At 46.6% G+C, this 16,559-nt stretch overlaps 1 protein-coding gene across 1 annotated transcript in view; it reads left to right on the plus strand.

Annotated features, from left to right (window-relative positions):
* LOC115468570 (sister chromatid cohesion protein PDS5 homolog B-like) overlaps nt 1–16,559 on the plus strand; it is a 60,693-nt gene that overhangs the window by 13,294 nt on the left and 30,840 nt on the right. Inside the window, exons 3-4 of the mRNA XM_030200371.1 lie at nt 5,867–6,014; nt 7,304–7,412. Coding sequence (XP_030056231.1) covers nt 5,867–6,014; nt 7,304–7,412 — 257 coding nt within the window. The remainder of the gene's footprint in view (nt 1–5,866; nt 6,015–7,303; nt 7,413–16,559) is intronic.

Raw genomic sequence — 16,559 nt, forward strand, 5'->3', positions numbered from 1 at the left:
CTGCCCTTAGGTCCCAGCTGCTGCAGATAAGGATGGCTTCTCTTTGCTAACCAGGGATGGTTAGCCATAAAGATGTTGGCCAACTTAGCTGCTGGTGATCTTGAACATGTTCTCTCACCTCTGGATGATAACGCTGAAGAAACTGCTCCAGGACTATCAGGTTTTGGCAGTCCTCCTGTGTTTTAACCTTGGGTCAACTGAGCCACTGCTGATGCTGGTATCTTAGCTGAATCACAAACTCGCTATATCGTCCACCCCCTTTTCCAGAGTCCGGAACTTGACTCTGTAGGTCTCAGGGGTAATTGCATAATGGTTCAATGAAGCATGGTGCACCTCCTCAAACTGGGAACATGTCTCCATAAACAGTCCTCGGAATGCCTCAAATGCTCTACCAGTGAGTTTTGCTCCCAGATAACGCACCCAGTCTTTCTGAGGAATCTGATTGAGTTGGCAAATTTTTTCAAAGGCAGTTAGTTATCCATCAGTGTCACCTTGGGTATCATCAAACTGCGCAAACAAGTTGGGCCCAATCTGAGCTGTGGATCCTGCCATGGCGCAGGGGTTGGGCTGGAGCTTTGGATACGAGCCATCTCCAACTTCATCTTCTGCAGCTGGAATTCCCACTTCTCCTCAAACTGCAGCTGAAATGCCTCTCACTGCTGTTGCTCTTCCCGTTCCTCTCATCGCAGCTGTTCTAGCCACTGTCTCTCTATCATGTATATGTGCCGGATATCAGTGTGTGTGGTTTCTAGCCCTGCCCACAAGGAGTCTGGTCTCACTTTAGGAGAACTCTACACAGGCCGGTCCTGCAGCTCCTCTCCGCTGAGGTCATCCAGTCGCTCTAGTGTTAGGTCAGGCATATCTGGAGTCTGAGTGCTGATACCAGTCGCCATCAGCATGCTGCTAATGTAACAGTACCCAATAAATAAGTAAAACTGAACGGGGAAGTGACCCTGTTACTGCTGCTCTCCTTCACTATGCTCTGTGTCTGGAGGTACTGATTAAACAAAACTCAGAACAACCCAGTGGATGATGACCACTCACCACACACTGAGCCTGATAATCCCACCAGGCTGCCACCAAAAAAGAAGGTCAAAGGTCTATCACAAAAGGCATAGCACCTGCCTGTGGTTAACCCTGTGTCCATCTGGAGGGTCTGTCCCCAGCACTGCTGTAGCCCGCCTGCACCTGGGCATGTGCTCTATACAAGCACTTCCTCCCACCAACTGGGTCCCACTTTCCTCTGGTCTAGTCTCCCACTCTCAGGTTATTCCCTGGGTGATTTCTAGGACATTGGAACCACACTCCAAAGGGGTAACAGTTCCTAGAAAGTACTCACAGACCCAAAAAAACACAAACCAGGGTTCTTAGTCCAGGACAGTAGAACTAACAAACTGTAGGTTTATTATCACAGAACTTGAACAGTGAACAGAAGAAGGTGAAATCAGCAAACAGTAACAGGTAACTGAATATGGATCATCTATAAAACTATCTAACATTTTGTTACTACCTGGGTAGCAAGCAGACCTGGGGAGTTCAGGAAACTTAACTGTTCACAATCCTTGAACAGGATCTCCCAGAAAGAGATGTTTCTCCTCTGTACCCCCACACTGAGATTAAAGAAAGATCCAGTACCTCCAGGCTATATTTGAAGTCCAGAACCAATCAGAGCCCAGGAGCACCAACCTTTGAAAGTATCTGGCCAATGGTACTGCAAGGGGATTTACAGTGGGGAAATAAGTATTTGATCCCTTGCTGATTTTGTAAGTTTGCCCACTGACAAAGACATGAGCAGCCCATAATTGAAGGGTAGGTTATTGGTAACAGTGAGAGATAGCACATCACAAATTAAATCCGGAAAATCACATTGTGGAAAGTATATGAATTTATTTGCATTCTGCAGAGGGAAATAAGTATTTGATCCCTCTGGCAAACAAGACCTAATACTTGGTGGCAAAACCCTTGTTGGCAAGCACAGCGGTCAGACGTCTTCTGTAGTTGATGATGAGGTTTGCACACATGTCAGGAGGAATTTTGGTCCACTCCTCTTTTGCAGATCATCTCTAAATCATTAAGGAGTTCTGGGCTGTCGCTTGGCAACTCGCAGCTTCAGCTCCCTCCATAAGTTTTCAATGGATTAAGGTCTGGTGACTGGCTAGGCCACTCCATGACCCTAATGTGCTTCTTCCTGAGCCACTCCTTTGTTGCCTTGGCTGTATGTTTGGGTCATTGTCGTGCTGGAAGACCCAGCCACGACCCATTTTTTACGGCCCTGGCGGAGGGAAGGAGGTTGTCACTCAGAATTGTACGGTACATGGCCCATCCATTCTCCCATTGATGCGGTGAAGTAGTCCTGTGCCCTTAGCAGAGAAAACACACCCCAAAACATAACATTTCCACCTCCATGCTTGACAGTGGGGACGGTGTTCTTTGGGTCATAGGCAGCATTTCTCTTCCTCCAAACACGGCGAGTTGAGTTCATGCCAAAGAGCTCAATTTTTGTCTCATCTGACCACAGCACCTTCTCCCAATCACTCTCGCCATCATCCCGGTGTTCACTGGCAAACTTCAGACGGGCCGTCACATGTGCCTTCCGGAGCAGGGGGACCTTGCGGACAGCTGCAGGAGATTGCAATCCGTTTGTCGTAATGTGTTACCAATGGTTTTCGTGGTGACAGTGGTCCCAGCTGCCTTGAGATCATTGACAAGTTCCCCTCTTGTAGTTGGTAGGCTGATTTCTAACCTTCCTCATGATCAAGGATACCCCACGAGGTGAGACTTTGCGTGGAGCCCAAGATCTTTTCGATTGACAGTCATTTTGTACTTCTTCCATTTCTTTACTATGGCACCAACAGGTTGTCTCCTTCTCCTCTCGTCCCAGCGTCTTACTGATGGTTTTGTAGCCCATTCCAGCCTTGTGCAGGTGTATGATCTTGTCCCTGACATCCTTAGACAGCTCCTTGCTCTGGGCCATTTTGTAGAGGTTAGAGTCTGACTGAGTTCACTGAGGTCTGTGGACAGTGTCTTTCATACAGGTGACCATTGCCGACAGCTGTCTGTCATGCAGGTAACGATGTTGATTTGGAGCATCTACCTGGTCTGTAGGGGCCAGATCTCTTACTGGTGGTGGGGATCAAATACTTATTTCCCGCTGCAGAAGGCAAATAATTCATATACTTTCCACAATGTGAGTTTCCGGAATTTAATTGTGATGTGCTATCTCTCACGTTACCATAACCTACCCTTCAATTATGGCTGCTCAGGTGTGTCACTTGTCAGTGGGCAAACTTGACAAAATCAGCAAGGGATCAAATACTTATTTCCCCCACTGTACGTTCCAAGACGTATGAGGAGAGACTTGCTGACCTGGACATGTATACCCTGGAGGAAAGGAGTAAAAGGGGTATATGATACAGACGTTTCAAATATTTGAAAGGTATTAATCCGCAAACGAACCTTTTCCGGAGATGGGAAGGCGGTAGAAAACGAGAGGGCATGAAATGAGATTGAAGGGGGGCAGACTTAAGAAAAATGTCAGGAAGTATTTTTTCACGGAGAGGGTGGTGGATGCTTGGAATGCCCTCCCGCGGGAGGTGGTGGAGAGGAAAACAGTAACGGAATTCAAACATGCGTGGGATAAACATAAAGGAATCCGGTTCAGAAGGAAGGGATCCTCAGGAGCTTAGCCTTGAATGGGTGGCAGAGACGGTTGAGAGGCGGGGCTAGTGCTGGGCAGACTTAAACGGTCTGTGCCAGGGTTGGTGGTTGGGAGGCGGGGATAGTGCTGGGTAGACTTATACGGTCTGTGCCAGAGCCGGTGGTGGGAGGCGGGGTTGGTGGTTGGGAGGCGGGGATAGTACTGGGCGGACTTATACGGTCTGTGCCCTGAAAAAGGTACAAATCAAGGTAAGGTATACACAAAAAACTAGCACATATGAGTTTATCTTGTTGGGCAGACTGGATGGACCGTGCAGGTCTTTTTCTGCGTCATCTACTATGTTAAGTTCCATTTTCTCAAGGCTAAATTGGAAAAGAGAAAGTAATCTTTCCTGCAGCACCTTTAAACTGAAAACAAGTGCCATCTGCTGCCAGTTAGAAGAAACACATTTTCATGAAGTTATCCTATAATAAAACGCACCTCCACATTCTGAAGTTGACTGCATGGCTGAGGAATTCTGCTCTCTGTATCCAGCTCATGAATTGACATCACGTACTTCTGGGGTTCCGTCCACAAGCAGAAGTGACCAACCACATGAGGCTTCTCGGGCGTCAGAATGTTGGAGGTGCATTCTATTAAATAGGATTGGTCAGTTCCTTGAAGCACAGCCAGAGCTCAGCGTCCTACACAGTAACGCTCAGACACCAGAGAGAGGGAGGGGGGGGGGGCTGACACCAGAGAGGGGGGAGGTATCTCTGTCACACACACTCTCTCTCTCTCTCACAGTCAGTCTTTCTCTCACTCACACACTGTCTCACACTGTATCACATTCACTCTCTATGTGTCACACACTCTCTTGGTCTCATACACTCAGTCTCACAGAGAGTCTGTGTCTCACACACACTCTCTCGCACACACTATATCTGTGTGAAACACATTCTCTCTCACACTGTCTCACATACACACTTGCACACACTCTCATTCTTACACACACACACTCTCATTCTTACACACACACACTCACACCCAGACTCTCTCTCTCACACACACACTCTCGCACATTCACTCTCTCTCTCTCTCACACACACAGTCACTCTCATATACACTCTCTCAAACATACACATTTGTGTCAGAAACGGGCCTTTTTTACTAGTTTATTTATAACTCACTGGCCTGAAAACCCACTGTTTCGTCACGAGTACATATTAGAACTTTCAAATAATATAGATACAATGTTAATGCTTTTCCTACAATGTAGCTTACTATGTAGCTGAAGGACCATGTGCAGATATATAGATTGAGACAAAATGCATAGTTCTGAGTCTGTTGGGATAAATAGATGTGATACAGGAGGCTGAATGTAAATGGTAGTGGCATTTTTACAGTAGACACTGTAGCAATAACTACACAGGCCTTTTATATTTGTTCTACTTGATTGTCACATTTTTTAAAAATCACTATTTGACTTTGGACCCTTCAAAAGACATCTCAACCATTTGTGAAAGTCAGTAGGCAGCACCCTATCAAAACGTCCACACTCATGAATGTACGGTTCATATATCAATATATGCATACAGTCTGTGTATATATATGGATCCATATATATGTGCATAAACATGATTACGATGTACTATTTGTGCATGTTTTGTAAATTTGATTTTCAAAGAAACAAATATAACTTCAGTAGAAAGAAGGCATTTGTAGCTAATTCATTGTGGTTAATGCTTTACAGCACCTAGTGCAGGGAAATTCCATGTTTGTGTAGCTGCAGCTCATTTTCTTCTTGTTGACATAGATGGCTTTTACATAAGGTTCTGTATAATAAACTACCATTATTCATTGTATACAGGATATTTTATTGGTCATATTTTCAGGTTTTCATCATTCAGGAAGTCTTTTACTAAGATGCGCTAGTGTTTTTAGCGCACGCTAAACGTTAGAGACACCAATGTATTCTGGGCGTCTCTAGCGTTTAGCGCGTGCTAGAAGCACTAGCGTGCCTTAGTAAAAGACCCCCTTAGTTTGTGAGAGAACATATTCTATGGTACTCAGTAAAACATTTAGCTGATAAGTGATCCTTAGGGAATACTGCATAAAAAGAAAGGTGAAACTCTGTAAATCATTGCATGAATAGTGTGGGCAGTATTCATTTTCTCAGTATCTGTTCACACAGACTTTGTTATAAATTAAAATATCTGATTTTGTTTTAGCCCAAATCTGCCAATGTTCTTGGAGCTGTTAATAAGCCTCTATCAAGTGCAGGCAGGCAGTCACAGTCCAAATTCTCTCGTATGGAGACTATAAGCAATGCCAGCAGTGGCTCTAACCCAAGCTCTCCAGGAAGGATTAAAGGAAGGTGAGTTTTTTTTTTTGTTTGTTTTTTTGTTTTTAAAGGAGATGTAATTTATCCTGTCTGCCTATGACGGCAATAAAATATTAGTGGTGTAAAGTTCTACTCTGACTGTTCTGTAGAGTTTTTGTTAGTTGGATGTGATCTGCTCCATTACTTGTCATTTTGGTGTTTGTTAGTGTTTTATAGGTAGGGGTTTTTTTTCCCATAAACATAGAAGCCTTTGAAAAACTTCAAGCTGGAGGTAGTAGAAGTTGTCTATTCAGTAGTAAACTGCATGACATTAACCGTGAATATTCAAAATGCTAATAGCTATGTTGACTGCGAAGTGTGCTTAGGGCTATCTCATCTTTAATGATGGGAAGAGTTCTGGCAAGTTCCTTTCAGAGGGCCAGTCGGTAGTTGTTCCATATTACACTCCTGTTTCTTTGTGATTTTAATCCTTGTCCTTCTCTTTTCTAAATATTGTATCCTTGCTGTTACTGAGAACCAATATTAATGGCTTTTTCTGCACATCTACCTTTAGCAGATGAGTGTAACTAACAACATATTATTGCTTTTGTCAATTCCAGTGCTGTATTTGGCCAAACAGTTTTCTGAATAAGGCCAGCAGTGTGTACTCCTTTCATTCTACAACTGTTAGTACTAAATTAGCAGCTCTGTAAGATCTTATGAATCATTTTGAATAGAAAATCAGACCCAGGATTGTAAAAATATATATCCCAAATCCTGGAACTCTGTGTAAACTTCAGAATTTTTTTGTCCTATGTAGTAGTGTATTCCAGGAATAACATGTATAGAATGTTTGTACGTTTGGGAAGCTTGCCAGGTGCCCTTGGCCTGGATTGGCTGCTGTCGTGGACAGGATGCTGGGCTCGATGGACCCTTGGTCTTTTCCCAGTATGACATTACTTATGTACTTATGTACTTATTGTCATTTATAACAATAGGGCCTCGCCCAAGGCTTAAATGCCAGCTTATTCAAAATATAGACTAGCGGTAAATCAGAAAAAAAAAAAAAACTAGGCATATATATATATATATATATATATTATTCCTTGCGTGGTTTTAGTGGATGCCTAGTTTTTGTGGTTACTTATCAAGTTAGGTGATACTAAAAAAAAAAAGAAAGAAATTAGTACCTTTATTGAGCTTGGGTTGGGAGTTAACTTTGTGGTAGCTTTTAAATTTGTTTCAGTCTTAACTTTAGATTACTACATTGAGAACATGGAAGAAAGATTTTATATATGGTTTGCTACATAATGCTAAATAATTATTAATGTATTTGTTGTAAGACTGGACAGTACAGAACTGGATCACAGTGAAAATGAAGATTATACAATGATGGCTTCGCCTTTGTCAGGAAAGAAAACTGACAAGAGGGATGACTCTGATCTGATCAGGGTGAGTGGTTTTCATATTGCAGTAGTTTGAGAGAGGTTAAATCTTACAATATTAAAACAAATGAATTAACAGATTTTGGGCAGGTAGATGTAGTAAAAGTTAATTCACTGTAGGCACTCTAATTAGTGATTCCTGCAGAACATGAATAAAACTGCTTGCAGTCAACCTTGCAAGCACAGTTATTCATACTGCTAGGGAACATCTTAAAGGAACTGGGCATTAATTAGCCCCCCTTCACATGCCCCTCCCCTTTACAAATCCCTGGAGTCTAGTGGATATGGAGCAGAAGTGATCCCTAGTTGCTTCTGCCCATGGAGGGGTAGCCTAACGGTTAGTGCAGTGGCCTGAGGAACTTTTACAAGAGGAATAGGGTTTGATTCCCATTGCAGCTCTTTGTGATGCTGGGCAAGCTACCTAACCCTCCATTGCCTCAGGTACAAGATAAGTACCTGTATATACGGAAAGGTGCTTCAAGACTGGCAACTAGCCAATATACCATTTTTTTTTTTTTAAGAGTTAGAGGCAATTTGGGAAAATATAACCAGTGAGTCACGCTGCAAAATAATAGAAGTTATCATGAAGAACAGAATTAACTGGCATATGGCTAGATACAACTCCATGAGGTTGAGCCAACAGATTTAGCAAAGAGAAGTCTTGCCTTACTAGATTTCTTGAACGTATAAATAAACATAAGGGTGAGAGATTTGATAGAGCTGTATCTGGATTTTTAGAAGATGTTTAGCAAAGTCCCTTGCATCTGGATTTCCAGAAGATGTTTAGCAAAGTCCCTTCTCCGCTGAGGAAGCAAAAAAGAGATTGTTTAGGAATTAGAAAATCTTGTTATAGAAAGTAATGTCCTATAGGGGTTAATAAATTGTAACAAGTTAGAATAAATGGTACATTTTCTTTGTGGGAGAAGTGAATACTGGAATGCTCCATGGATCAATAGTGGGATCAAGTATTGTTTAACAATTTAAATAAATGATCTTGCGTAGACTGATGAGGTAGCTGTGTAGTCCACTTTTAAAGGTGGACTAACACAGCTGACGATCTGACAAAGAAGGGCTACCTTCGAAAGCTAATCAAAAATGTATTAAGTTATTCCAATAAAAAAAAGATATCACCTTTTCTTTGTTTTATTTTATTCTATTTCTATTGATTACCAATAAATGATCTGGAATAGGGAATTGTGAATGAGTTGAACTGGTAAATAAAGAATGGTTATTTCTCAGAGGACAAGTAGGATAAGAATATTCTCACTGATGGGTGACATCACCAATGGAGCTCTGGTTTGGGGACATTCCCCAGAGTTCTTTTTCTAGAAGCTTTTGGAACCAAGCATTAAGGATATTTTTTTTTTCAGTTCTCCTTCAGCTTGTGTCGGACTTCATTGCGACGGTTTGCTATACTTTATTTTTCTTTCTTCTCTTGTGTATGCGTTATGTGAAGTCAGAACTCTCTCTTGTTGTTTTCATAGTCAGGTTTTCGGCTATTATAAGTTTCCTTTATTTTCCATGGCTCACCTGGCAGCCTCAGGCCTAGATCTCCCCAGTGCTATTTTTCCGAATGTCCCTTAAAACTCCCAGTGGTTCTAAGAGGTGCACCCGGTGCAACAGGACCATGTTCCTTATGGACACCCACAATTAGTGTCTTCAGTGCCTAGGGCCCAACCATAATACCTCTCTTTAACTCTGTTTACAAATGTCAAAGGAGGGATTAGAGATATTCAGAAACAGTGTGAACTACTTTTTGGCACCTGCAATTTCACTCCATCAACTTCAGCATCAGTCTCAGTGGCTCCAGGAGCAGCATCCGGTATCAAGGAGGTTTTTACCTGCTTCAATATCTAGCATCTGTTGCACCCGTCAAGACCATCCATCTTCTGGTCCCACCCCATGGTCAAAGTATTCGTCTTCATCCTCGTCTATGCTGAAGGACCCTGATGTCAGATGGAGGCCAAGAAGCATCGGCATTAATCCTCCCCCTGGAAGTACAGCATTGAGAGCACTGAGGCATCAAAGTCTTTGATACTCTTGAAGTGCATCTGACATGAAGAGAGTTCATCCTCCAAATAACCAAGCAGGGTGCGACAGCCTCTATCGATGAGCCGAGATCAGGTCACCAATTTGGCCCCGATAATGGCCACAGTTGTGACTACACCAGCTGAGCCCCAGCCTTTACCAATGGTGGCATTCAAGGAGCGGATCTGTGCCATGATACAGGAGGGGATGGGGCGTCTTCTGGCCTGGCACGATGCAGTGGCATTGAGGGTAGCAACATCAGCTCTCCCATGCTCCAACCAGTCTTCAAGGCCCATGCTCTGCCTTTTGGGCATGCCTTGACACCGGTACCCCTAAGTGAATTAGAACATATGTACATAAAGATCTCCAGTTCCTCGGTAAAGAAAGCTTTCTCAGTGTTAGAGGTCACTGGTTCCTCAGCATCCTTGTCCTGGGCCTGACCAGAATGTCAGTAGACAGTGGTAGATTCAGACATGTACACTGAGGAATATTCTTGAGAAAGATTCAGAAAGCTTCTGGGTGTCTGAGGGGCACCATAGTCCTCTGGGAGAAGGGGGTTCCCCTGGTATTTCTTCAGACCTCTTCCCACCACATAAAAGGACAAAATCTCCCCCAGAGGAGCACTCCTTTTTTTTTTTATCAGGAAGATGGCTTGCTGTCCCATTTGAATTAGAGATTGAGAATGAGTCCAGGGCTGAGTTGTTGGACAACCTTCAGTTTGATGTCTCCTCCCCCCCCCCCCCCCCCCCACTTCAAAGAAAGCTGTCACAATACCCTTGCATAGAGTCTTTAGAATGTACAGATGAAGCAGTAGGATACCCCCTCTCTGTACTTTAAGGTAAATTAGAAGGTAGAAATCTTTATATAAAGTCCAGAAGCTCACAGATTCCAAGAACTTCAGCTTCCTCACCATTCCATGGTGGTCAGATCCACTTTCAAAAGAGCCAAGAGTTCCAAGACAATCTTCAGTGTCCCCGAGGAGAGAGACTTAGACTTGTGGAGTCTTTTTTGGGAAGAAGTCGTTTTCAGAATCTGTGCTCACTTCCTGCATTGCTTCTGATCAGCTCTTGATGAGCATGCACTTGCAGAACATTGTGTGCAGTGTGGTGGACTTCATGGATACTCTCTCTCCAGGGAAAGTAGAGAGAGCTCCATCAGCTAGAAGCCAGGTGTGCAGGAATGTAGAGAGTAGATTGGTCTAAACAATCTTTGATAATTTCAAAATGGCGTCTAGTGCTCCTTTGCTTTTGTGTATTGGGTTACGCAGATTCGCTTGGCTGGACCCTCAGACTTAGAACCAGTAGTTCCATTCCATGCTGGGGTGAAGATCTTTTTGCTGACAAGGTGTGCAGGAGGTCGCCGATCTCATCAAGAAACACTTTGATACCATAAAATCTATGCCAGCGCTTGTTAAAGCAGAATATAGTAGGGTCATCATCCACGTGTTTGCCATTACTTGACTGGGACTATTGTAATGCACTTCTGAGGGTGCATTGGTCAGCGAGATCAGGCAGCTGCAACTGATACAAAATATTGATGTAAATTGCTCACTAATGCTAAAATATTTGACCATGTGACACCACTGTTGCAATCCGAACACTGGCTCCCGGTGGAACACCGTATAGTATATAAGATCCTGTGGTTAATATTTAAGATTTTGCACTCTGGCTTCTCTTCATTCTTGCCTTGCATTTTTTGCCCTATATTCTGTCGAGTGCTCTACACTCCAGCCGTCAACTTCCTTCGGTCCAGGATCTGCCATTAAGCTTATTCCAGAAATCATTGTTCAGTGTAGCTGGTCGTATATTGTGCCCTAACATTATTTTTACGTACGGAGGGCTCCCTCTTCCAGTTTAAAGCCTTGTTAAAGACTAGTATATTTCGTATGGTCTTTGACACATGAATTAGATTGAATCAGATTGATATGAGGAAGTTGACTGCTTCGGACTTTGGGGCCTTTGGGACACAAGTCAAAAGTGCAGCAAAGCAGTGAAAAGGGCCACAGATGGAACAACGAGCAGAGCCAATCAAAGGGCCTCCCCCCCCCCCCCCAGGATTGTTGCAGTGCCACTCCCTCCCCCCCCCCCCCCCCCCCCAAAAAAAAGATGATCGCTGCTGCAACTCAAATGCCTTGGGGCTGACGGGGATCCCGAGGCTCCACCAGCAGAAGAATCAGTTCTGCTCTTTAACTCCATGCCTGCCCTGCCCCTGCAGCTGCTTTTTTCTCTCATCACGCATGCTCTTTTTCAAAACCAAGCATGTGCCTGAGAGGAAAAGCAGCTGCTTGGTACCGGCGGTAGAGGCGGAGCAAAGAGCAGTGCTGGAGAGGAGCCCAGCGCCGGAGATTTTTTCTATCTTGTCGGGACGCTGATACCAGGTCCCGTCAGGAGAGAGAGGTACCCCAGCGCTGGGCCCCCCCCCCCTTGGAGGTGTGGTCCTGGGAATGTTTGCCTCCTCTCCCCCCCCCCCCCCCCCCCCCCCCCCCAAGCAGCCCTGGCCAGTCATGGAGAGAAGCAAAGTTTATTGAAGGACCCAAGTAAGCCTGTGTTTTTGGCAATGCCTGCCTCAGTGGTGCTATCTACATAGAAAATTCACACAACAATTAAAAATACATGAATAAACAAAACAAATGGCATGTTGTGTACAAACAGAGTATTTAAATACTGGATACAATCACAGACAATGTATCTTCTCATGAAGGTCTTCACTCAGTAATAATGAAGAAACTGTCCAAAACTCTCATATAATGATAGATACAGGTAACAATAAATAGAATGAATGAAATATAAAAAAAATATGTGAAAATACATTCATTAAAAATTGTGTAATATGAAATAAATTAAGATACATAAGCAATGTCACATAAGTTGCAAACCAAATTATGCTAAATTCTCTATAACAGAAAATATATAATAAATAAATACATAAGAGGGGGCCTCAGCAGATGCCTCACCTGAGCACACTTATATGGGTATATATTAAAATATAGCGTTTATGTGGTAGTATATATTAAAATAGCGAAAACCACCATATAACAAAACACTTGAGATATCTAGGGCACTAAGTTAAAAAATATATATATATGTACCAATTGCAGGACATTGAGCCATCATTAGTGAACAAAGTAAACAAACCCAAAGTTAAAATGCTATTAGATCAAACGAAGCTCACAGAAGCATTATATAATCAATAAAGTATTCCATATCATCAAGCTGATCAATCCATAGACTGGTGGGTTGTGTCCATCTACCAGCAGGTGGAGATAGAGAGCAATCCTTTTGCCTCCCTATATGTGGTCATGTGCTGCCGGAAACTCCTCAGTATGTTCTCTATCTCAGCAGGTGGTGGTCACACCCAGCAGCAGCTCTGGCTAGGCCTCCAAGCCTAATTTTTAGGTTTTTGTTGAGTGCCTGGGTGAGGGCTCTTCTTGAGCAAGTACAAAACCTGGTGGCGCCAGGTCCCTCCTTTTCTCCCCCCTCCCGCTGCTCCGTTAAAAAAAAAAAAAATGTTGAACGTCCTTAAAGGCGTTTATTTCGACGTTTATTGCAGCTACTCACTGGGACCCCGGTCGTTACAGCTCGGCTCGGAAAGCAGGTAATTTTTACCTTTTTATAGCAGGCAGGGGGTTTCCCGATTGATCTCCACGTGGCAATATGGCGTCGGAGGGCTGAGGGCGCAAAGAGTCGCTCCCCGGATCGCTTAGGCGCTTCTAGAGGGGATGCGGGGTCTTAAAGTCTGATTCGACCTTGTTGGGTGACAGTTTCGTGACCGATGAGTGGCCCGGTCCTCCTCCGGCGTGGCGGTTTTTCCCGCCATAAACACCCATCCCCCGCTGCTCGCCTCCGCCATCTTGGTCCGGCCAACGCGGCTCGGACGGCTTCTTCATGGGACGCCCTTGAGGGAGACATTAATGCCATGGACGCCCTTAATTTGGGCGACGGCACCAAAGCGGCTAAAGTTAAGCGCCGTTTTTCCCGCGCGGCTCCTTCGCGGAGTAGTGTCGCGCCGGACGCCATTTTGGATGCGCAGCATGTCTCTCCCCCGCTCTTGCGAGCGCCGGTTGAGGGTGCGTCTAGGGCTGTTAGGCCCAGGCTGCGGAAGTGCACAGTCTGGGGGTTTCTCCCCCGAGTTTGTTTTGCTGCTGCATCAGGCCTTCCTTATGCAAACGACTGCCCCTGCTCCCTCCGTTTGGTAAAGAGGTTGAGGTCCCCGGAGGTAAAACGCCCTCGGGTTTGATTCCCAGGCCTTGGAGGACCTTGTCTCCTCCGATGTAGATGAGGGCAGCGTATCTGAGTTCTCCCAACGGTCCTTTGGGGATTCCTTGGAGGAGACGGATCCCCGCTCGGTTGGAGCGGATGACCCCTCTGCAGCGCGGCTTTTTAGCTCAGAGGATTTGCCCAACCTGTTAGTGCAGGCCATGGGCATTTTGAAGATTTCCTCTCCGGAGGACGTCTCTCCCTCAGCCCCTGTTGGCTCTGCCATTATGCTGGGGACGAAACGCCCGCCTAGAATCTTCCACGTGCATGATGCCATGCACACCTTAATTCGGCTCAATGGGATGTCCCGGAAGCGAGCCTCAAAGTGGCTAGGGCTATGTCCCGCCTCTATCCTTTGCCTGAAAGTGAACGTGAGGCCTATCTGTGGCCTACCGTGGATTCTTTAATCACTGCGGTGACTAAGAAAACGGCTTTGCCGGTGGAAGGTGGCACGGCCCTAAAGGACGCCCAAGACAGAAGATTGGAGGCGGCCTTAAGGTCGTCCTTTGAGGCGACTGCTTTAAGTTTGCAGGCCTCGGTTTGCGGTTCCTATGTGGCCAGGGCGTGCCTGACTATGGTGCAGCGGGCTTCCCCCTCGGATCATTCCTTGAGGGCTGATTGGCCGGCCCTGGAATCGGGCTTAGCCTATTTGGCAGACTTGCTGTATGATGTCTTGAGAGCCTCAGCTAAAGGCATGGCTCAGACAGTCTCTGCGCGGCGGTGGCTTTGGCTGAAACATTGGTCTGCTGACCACGCCTCTAAATCCCGCCTGGCTAGATTGCCTTTTAAAGGCAAGCTGCTCTTTGGGGTCGAGCTGGACAAAATCGTGACCGATCTCGGCACGTCTAAGGGCAAGAAGTTACCAGAGGTCAGGGCTCGGGCTAGTACTCGTTCCGGAACCTCCAGAGGACGGTTTCAGGAAGCCCGTCGGTACCGCCCGGGCAGGTCGGGCTCCTCTGCCCCCTCTTCCTTCAAGAGGACTTTCTCCCCCAAGCAGCATTCCTTTCGCAGAGACCGCCGTCCTGGAGGTGCTCCCTCCGGTCCTCCCCCAGGGTCTCGTACCCAATGACGGGGCCTTGGTCCACGCCCCAGTGCAGATTGGAGGACGGCTGTCCTCGTTTCTGGGCGAGTGGACCACAATAACTTCAGACGCTTGGGTGCTGGAAGTCATCAGAGACGGCTACAAGCTAGAGTTCTGCCGACCCTTAAGAGACGGGTTTGTACTCTCTCCCTGCAAGTCTCCGGTCAAAGCTGTGGCAGTGCAGCAGACCTTGGACAACCTGATCCGCCTGGGTGCGGTCGTTCCGGTGCCAGAAAATCAGATTGGCAAGGGACGTTACTCCATTTACTTTGTGGTACCAAGAAAGGAGGTTCTGTCCGGCCTATCCTCGACCTCAAAGGGGTCAATCGGGCCTTGAAAGTGCGGCACTTTCGCATGGAGACTCTCCGCTCTGTTATAGCGGCAGTGAAGGCAGGAGAGTTCTTGGCTTCCTTGGACATCAAGGAAGCGTACCTGCATATTCCCATCTGGCCTTCTCATCAACGCTTCCTGCGTTTTGCAGTCCTGGGACGACACTTCCAGTTCAGAGCCCTCCCTTTCGGGTTGGCTACTGCTCCGCGGACCTTTTCCCAAAGTAATGGTGGTCATCGCGGCCTTCCTGCGAAAGGAAGGAGTACAAGTCCATCTTATCTGGACCGACTGGTTGATCCGAGCCCCCTCTTATGCAGAGTGCGGCAAAGCTGTGAACCGGGTGGTTGCTCTTTTGAGCTCCCTGGGGTGGATCATCAACTGGGAGAAGAGCCAGCTGCGCCCCGACTCAGTCCCTGGAGTATCTGGGAGTTCGATTCGACACCCAAGTGGGCAGAGTGTTCCTGCCAGACAATCGGATTGTCAAACTTCAGGCTCAGGTGGACCAGTTCCGAGTAGCCTCTCCTCTTCGGGCTTGGGACTATGTTGCAGCTGTTGGGCTCTATGACGGCCACGATGGAAGTAGTGCCCTGGGCCAGGGCTCATATGAGACCACTACAACACTCTCTGTTGCAGCGCTGGACTCCGATGTCGGAGGATTATGCTGTGCGCCTTCCCTTGGACCCAGCAGTGCGCAAGGCGCTGAGCTGGTGGCTGCAGACAGACAAGTTGTCTGCAGGAATGCCTCTGGGTGACCCCAGAGTGGATTGTCGTCACGACGGACGCCTCTTTGACGGGCTGGGGAGCCCCACTGCTTGGGAAGGACAGCGCAGGGGCTCTGGTCTCCTGCAGAGGCAAAGTGGTCTATCAACCTCCTGGAACCTCAGAGCCATTCGGTTGGCGCTTTTGGAGTTCATCCCGGTACTGGCGTTGAAGCCAGTACGGGCCCTGTCGGACAATGCCACTGCTGTGGCCTATGTCAACGCCAGGGAGGTACAAGAGCGCCCCTCTAGCAAGGAGGCCATGAATCTATGCCAGTAGGGCGGAAGCGAACCTGGAACAGCTGTCAGCGGCCCACATTGCCGGAGTCATGAATGTCAAGGCGGACTTTTCTCAGTCGCCATACCTTGGAGCCCGGAGAGTGGCAAGCTATCTGCTCAGGCGTTTCTTGGACATCACGAAGCGCTGGGGCCAGCCGAGCCTAGATCTGATGGCGTCATCGGCCAATTGCCAAGTGCCGCGTTTTTTTCAGCAGAGGACGGGACCCTCGATCCCTGGGAGTAGATGCTCTTCTCCAACAGTGGCCGACACAAGAGCTTCTCTGTGTTTCCCGCCCTGGCCCATGTTGGGCAGGGTGCTCGGACCGGGTGGCAAAGCATCCGGGCCGGATAATCCTGGTGGGTCCGGACCTGGCCCAGACGTCCTGGTATGCGGACTTGATCAGGCTCTCAGTCGACGATCC

The sequence above is a fragment of the Microcaecilia unicolor genome, chromosome 4, assembly GCF_901765095.1.
Source record: "Microcaecilia unicolor chromosome 4, aMicUni1.1, whole genome shotgun sequence".
In the NCBI taxonomy this organism is placed as follows: domain Eukaryota; kingdom Metazoa; phylum Chordata; class Amphibia; order Gymnophiona; family Siphonopidae; genus Microcaecilia; species Microcaecilia unicolor.